The 7,140-nt window shown below is 40.7% G+C and overlaps 1 protein-coding gene across 1 annotated transcript; it reads left to right on the plus strand.

Moving 5' to 3' along the window:
- Positions 1–1,126: 1,126 nt before the first annotated feature.
- On the plus strand, positions 1,127–3,089 carry LOC116043895. Its single transcript, XM_031290923.2, has 2 exons — positions 1,127–1,621; positions 2,331–3,089. Exons 1-2 carry the CDS (start codon positions 1,175–1,177, stop codon positions 3,048–3,050), a joined length of 1,167 nt encoding a protein of 388 aa, XP_031146783.1. The 5' UTR covers positions 1,127–1,174; the 3' UTR covers positions 3,051–3,089.
- The last annotated feature ends 4,051 nt before the right edge of the window (positions 3,090–7,140 follow it).

Here is a 7,140-nt window from a genome sequence, read left to right on the forward strand (position 1 = left end):
TCTGAATTTTAAAATATGTAGACAAAAGCCCCCCATGTTGGGAAAAAAATGTATGCCCAGATCAAACATGATAAGGTACCATTTTAATGAAAAAAACATGATGCAGTTCCCCTCAAGATGGTGCTAGATACAAAAAATAGGGCACATAAAGGAATCAAAGTGTCCACTCATCTCTACTGCAAAGGCCCAGTTTGTTTTCAAAGCTTTAGGTCAGAGCAAGCTATGAGGGTGAGCTTAGTGTCTGACGTGGAGATAAGTGTGCAGACGTTTTGGTATGATTTAAAAAAAGGACTAGACAAGCCGAGCTTTGCAAGGCTGCAATTTATGGAACTGCTGTGACTTTTTTTTTTCCAGATTTTCCTCCTTTATGTCCCCCCTTTTGGGACAATGTGTTTGACTCCAAATAAAAAACCTATATATCCCTGCGCATTCGTTAAATTGGAATTACATTGATCCTAAGCAAGAGCCAAATAAGACGATAAGATAAAGTCAAATACATTCGTGAGCCAAATAAGACGATAAGATAAAGTCAAATACATTTTGACTTTATCTTATCGTCTTATTTGGCTCTTGCATAGGATCAATGTAATTCCAATTTAACGAATGTGCAGGGATATATAGGTCTTTTATTTGGAGTCAGACACATTGTCCTAAAAGTGGGGACACAGAGAAGGAAACCCCCAACAGACTGCATAGAAGTACTCGGACAGATCTAAATGTTTCATACTCACATTACATGTTCTCCTGAATTTAGAAAAACAACAAAAACAAGCAAAATATCAAGACCTTAAAATAAAGACAAATAAGAGATTACAGGTACAAATGATAATGCGCCGCAACAGGTAGACCTACAACTGTTCTCTGAATGACACAGACAGGATTAAATCAAAGTAACGGTGGAAATGAAAAGTGAAAGCATGTTGTATCATTGTTATGAAAGGGCTGGCACATTGTGGTTAACACATGAGCATGCTGTGCAGACAAGGTAAATGCCACAGACAATCTTAACATTTCCTGTTGTTCTGTGGCTGACACCTCTTCACTTGACTGTTAAGAGGACAGAGAATTTTCCCACACAAATATTTGATGTTTTTGCACTGAGAGGACAACATACTAACATCATCATCCTATAAAATACCAGAACTCAATATTGAACTCAGCATTTTCGGCCAGAATGTTACACCACCTCGGTGACGTTCCTCAAGGATTGATGAAATTAATTACAAAGTCTGTGGGTCTTTTCCTGCTCATAGCCCTCTTCTTCATTCTGCAGTACTTATTCAATATGGATTTTCTTTGCTCATGCAGACCAGGTCCACATGATGTAGTGTTCGTGGCTGCCCCTCCTTTGCTCCTCACCTCGATTGTCACCTTAATTGAGTCCATCTACCAAATGGGGATTTTTTGTCGCTGCTGTAAATATTGTGTCAACAATTTCTGCACCTCTTTTGTGAAGTTTTTGATGAAATATCTTTTTCTGACTGCTGTTTGGGTGTCCACGGTTCTGTTTGATGGAGATTGGTACTTCTGCCTCAAAAGCTCTCAGACTGGGATTCCTTGCAAGAAAAATCTGACCTACGAGGAGACACTCATCGAAGCCAGTTATAAGAATGAATCACGTGTAAGTGACACACAGTAATCTAATAAGCTAAATGTAAAGAATTGCAAAATGTTTACATTATCATTCAGAAATGAGTACTTAAACATGACAATGTTTTTGTTATTATAATATATATTTACACTGTATAGAGAATTGTTAAGGTAAATGTTGTCAGTAATGCAGATAAAAATCCCAACTACAAGTCTGGGCGGATAAAACTGAGTTTAACTGTTTTGTTTTTCAGCTGTCAATGGCACTGCAAATCGTATTTTCTCCCAAGAAAAATTATCTGAGGTTTCAAAAGTAAATAACAATGTTGTTATTGTGACTATTAAAACATCAAATCCATGGGGATTAAACACATTTAAACACTGTTTGTGCTTTATTGAGCCAGTGCAGTACAATTTGTAATAAAAAAAAAAAAAATTGTGTTAAACATTTACATTTCAATAATATTCAAACTATTTGGTATCCCCAAAAAAGCAAAACCGGTTTTGTCATTAACATTATGAAAAAGTTAAGCATATTAAAGGGCTTAATTCTACAGTCTTATAAATGCATGTTGTGGCTATAAAAGCAGAAAAGTGGAAAAAAGACAAGCAACAATTAATAAAGTACTGTACTTGAGAAGCACTATCAAGTACTTTACATAATGGCTTTACACAACAACATCTTAAAGTGACATACAGTAATATAATTTTTCACATATTTACCTTTGTTTCTTTTCTAGGACTGGGGTTTTGCTGTTATCTCTGGAATGTTTTTGCTTTGGAACGCCGTTGATTTTTTAAAAGCCTTTATCAGATGGTGTCAAAGCAGCTCTGTGTCTGGACGCAACCTATGCTGCCCTCCGTACTACAAATGGGTTTATGAAGATCTTCTGTCAGAGGCGGTGAGCAGCCATATAAAAAAGGAGCTAAAAATAATAGCGGAAAAAAGAGCTAAGAAACTCTGTGATAAACATGTTAGGATTATTTATAATCACGAGCTGCAAGAACAATACCCAGATGGCAGCAATGCCAATATTCCCAACGCAAATGCCGATGAAAATCCCAATGGCAATCACAATGACAATCCCAATGGGAATCTGAATGGCAACCCCAATGACTATGCCAATGGAAATTCCAGTGGCAATCTCAATGAGAATCCTAATGACAATGCCAATAAAAATCGCAAAGGCAATCTCAATGGAAATGTCAATGGCAATGTCAATGGCAATCTGAACGGTAACCCCAATGAAACTCCTAATGGCAATCTCAATGTCAATCCCAATGGCAATGCCAATGAAAATCCCAATGGAAATGCCAATGGCAATGTCAATCCGAATGGCAACCCCAATGAAAATCCCAATGGCAATGATGAGCAAGATAATATTTTTGATACCTGGCAGAACATTTCCCTCTCATATTTCTACTTGTTAGATGAGGGGGTTGTGCAGATAAATCCATGAAGGGAGATTAATTCTGATAAGCAAAAACTGTACTATGTTACCACGGCAAGTATTGTACTTTTCACAGGCCTGTAACAATTATTACATAATTGTCTAATTGTCAAGTTTTTTACTTAATTGCCGTTTATTTGTTCAACCGTAATAAATAGCTAACATAAAGCTAAGCTCTTCAGAGGTAAGACTGTTGATGGTAATTGTTGATTTTGTTTAGAAATGTAAAATTGTAATTATATAAGTAATTATTGGACGGACTGTTGAGCTAAAGCTATGCTAGTTGTTGGTACTTGACCCTATACACGTTCATTACAACAAAAATGACAAAGGGGGGATACAGTTAGAAAAAATGTTTTATAATAATAATGAGGCGTGGTTTACTTCATAGCCTGTATACCTGTTATTACATTATCTGGGTCACCTAACAGTGATATAGCCAAAATGTATCTGGAATTCATTCAAAACTTTAATTTGTTTAAAAAAGTAATAAATAAATAAATATTTAAACATTTGACAGAATGAGAGCATTATATTGTTAATCACATTTATTAGAGACAAATAATTGTACAGCAAAATTATTTATTTAATTGTTAAAGCTGACCGTTTTATGATGGTAATAACTCAGATAAAATTGTGTACCATATAGGTTCCACAACATAACTATGAAAAACATTAATATTTACCCATTAAATAAGTTGAAACTGGACTGTAAAAGGAAGTCTTGTTTGTTCCCAGGTTATTAACAGGATATTACCATATAACTTGTAATAGATTACTCGGTAGCACTTTACATTATGCTTCTGGTAATTTCTGTGTAATAAACATGAATACATTGGGAACGAACACAACTTCCTTTTACAGTCCAGTTTTAACTTATTTAATGAGTTGTTTGAACTCACATACTGAGTAAATTGTAAACACATCTACAAGAACATACCCTCACGTAAGTACTGATGTAATTTTTCATATTTTCTAAGGTAAATCAAATAAAGCTAATACAGCCATGAACAATAACTAATAAGAAGGTAATTAATAAGAAAGTACTATCTGAATTAATAGAAAGTACACAATAAAACTTGGGTTGTTACTAAATAAACCCTGTACATTTTATTGCTGGGTAATTGAGGGGGAATTTCTAAGGATTAGTTGCGTATTTTCTAAGGAAGTACACAGTTTTATCTGAGTTGTAATCATCCTAAATTAGTCAAAACAGGGTACTTTGTTGAATTGACGAGTAATACTTGAGGTTTTACCTCGTAGTTCATCTGTAGTTTCTCTATAATTATATACTTATTACCAGTGGTAGTTACCTAATAATGTTATATTATTACCATGGTCTGGGGCGTTGTTGGTGAGGCTGACTGCAGAGTGGAAGAAACGGAGAAAAAAAAGAAGTTTTTATGGCAGGATGTTTTGGTCCTGATGGACCACAGCCTCCTGCCAGATGGGAGGGGAGATTGTGACCAGGGGAGAGGGATCGGCCACCATCTTTCCTGCCCCCTTCAGTGACCTGGAGGCACACAGGTCCTGGAAAGAGGGCAGATTGCAGCCAATCACCTTCTCAGTAGAGCGGACGATACGCTGCAATCTGCCCTTGTCTTCGGCAATGGCAGCAGCATACCAGATGGTGATGGAGCAGGTGAGGATGGAATCAATGATGGCAGTGTAGAAGTGCATCATCATTGTCTTTGACAGGTTGAGCTTTGTCAGCTGTCGCAAGAAGTACATCCTCTGTTGGGCTTTTTTGATGGGGGAGCTGAACCACTTGAGGTCCTGGGAGATGATTGAGCCCGGGGAGGTACTCCAAAGTGTTGACTGTGAAGTCACCCAGGGTGATGGGAGCAGGTTGGGGTTGCATCTTTCCTAAGTCCACAATCATCTCCACTGTCTTCACAGCGTTTAGCTCCAAGTTGTTCTGACTGCACCAAGTCACCAAGTGGTCAATCTCCCACCTGTAGACGGACTCTGCCCCACCAGAGATGAGTCCAATGAGTCTAGTGTCGGCAGCGAACTTCAGGAGCTTGACGGACTGGTGAAGGGAGGTGCAGCTGTTGGTGTACAGGGAGAAGAGCAGAGGGGAAAGGACGCAGCCTTGAGGGGAACCAGTGCTGATGGTCAGAGAGTCAGAGATGTGTTTTCCCACCTTCACGGGCCACTTCTGGTCAGACAGGAAGTCTGTGATCCACCTGCAGGTGGAGTCAGGCACATGCAACTGAGTCAGCTTGTCTTGTAGCAGGGCAGTTAGGATGGTGTTGAAGGCAGAGCTGAAGTCCACAAACAGGATCCTGGCATATGTTCCTGAGGCTTCCAGGTGCTGGAGGATGAAATAAAGAGCCATGTAGACTGCGTTGTCTTGGCCCTATAGGCGAACTGCAGGGGTCTAGGAGTGGTGAGGGTTTTGAGGTGAGCCAGAACAAGTCTCTCAAAAGACTTCATAAGCAGAGAGGTCAGGGTGACAGGTCTGTAGTCATTTAGTCCTGTGATCCTTGTTTTTATGGGGACAGGGAAGATGGTGGAGGACTTGAAGCAGGCCTGCATATGTCTCCAGTGAGGTCAGGGGCGATTCCAGGATTTTTTGCCTCCACTCCTAAACAGCTCTTCCTTCACCAGCCTTAGCTGTCTGAGTTTTGCTGTAAACCAGAGCTTGCCATTGTTGTACCTCTTTGTGGTACGTGTTGGTATACAGCTGTCCTCACAGAAACTGACCTAAAAACCTACGCCAGGATCTTGTTTGTGGATTTCAGTTCTGCCTTTAATACCATCATCCCAGCTGTGCTTCAGGAGAAGCTGTCCCAGCTTGGTGTGCCTGATTCCACCTGCAGGTGGATCACTGACTTCCTGTCTGATAGGAAGCAGCATGTGAAGTTGGGGAAACACGTTTCCGACTCACAGACCATCAACACCGGATCCCCCCAGGGCTGCGTTCTTTCTCCTCTGCTCTTCTCCCTGTACACTAACAGCCGCACATCCAGTCACCAGTCCTTCAAACTTCTAAAGTTCGCGGACGACACCTCCCTCATCGGACTCATCTCTGATGGTGATGAGTCCGCCTACAGATCGGCGGCTGACCACCTGGTGCAATCAGAACAATCTAGAGCTCAATGCTCTAAAGACAGTGGAGATGGTTGTGGACTTCAGGAAGAACCCAGCCCCACCTGCCCCCATCACCCTCTGTGGCTCCACAATTGACACTGTGGAGTGTTTCCGCTTCCTGGGAACTACCATCTCCCAGGATCTCAAGTGGGAGCTGAACAGCTCTGCGTTAAAAGCACAACAGAGGATGTACTTCCTGCAGCAGCTGGAGAAATTCAACCTGCCACTGACAATGATGGTGCAGTTCTACACAGCCATCATCGAGTCCATCCTCACATCCTCCATCACCATCTGGTACGCTGCTAGCACTGCCAAGGACAAGGGCAGACTGCAGCGTGTCATTCGGTCTGCAGAGAAGGTGATTGTCTGCAATCTGCCACCGCTCCAGGACCTATACGCCACCAGGACTCTGAAGCGTGCTGGAAAGATTGTGGCTGATCACTACCACAAAATCTTTGAGCCACTCCCCTCTGTCAGGAGGCTGAGGTCCATCAGGACCAAAACCTCACGCCACAAGAACAGTTTTTTCCCCTCCGCCACTAGCCTTATTAACAAGGCCCGGAACCCACCCTGACACTCTCCACACTCCACCTCTGGCTCTACATGCCACTGTAGTTACTTACTCTGCTGTGCTGCTTTTTTTTATTTTTAATACATACTGTGTATATATGTTTATACTTATATTGTTATATTCTGGCACTTGATTCTCTTAGCCTTCTTGTATTTAGAGATTGTGTGACGCACACCTACAGCACCAAAACAAATTCCTTGTATGTGTAAAAAACGTACTATGGCAATAAAGCTTTTCTGATTCTGATTCTGATATCTGAGTACTTCTTTTACTGCTAGTGGTGGTTAAAACAACACTTGTTTTTATGAAGAATACGTCAAAAATAGCACCATTTCTTTGCTTGCTTGCTTGTGTTCTACCTACAGACGGATGAAGTCTTCCTGTCATTTCTGCGGCAACGCAGGATATCTTATCACTGAACATGATGCAGAA

This window comes from Sander lucioperca, chromosome 17 (assembly GCF_008315115.2).
Source record: "Sander lucioperca isolate FBNREF2018 chromosome 17, SLUC_FBN_1.2, whole genome shotgun sequence".
Taxonomy (NCBI): domain Eukaryota; kingdom Metazoa; phylum Chordata; class Actinopteri; order Perciformes; family Percidae; genus Sander; species Sander lucioperca.

Coding starts and splice junctions, on each gene's coding strand:
- LOC116043895 (XM_031290923.2), top strand. CDS start 1,175: ATGTTACACCACCTCGGTGACGTTCCTCAAGGATTGATGAAATTAATT. Junction 1,622..2,330: donor GTTATAAGAATGAATCACGT/GTAAGTGACACA, acceptor TTTCTTTTCTAG/GACTGGGGTTTTGCTGTTAT.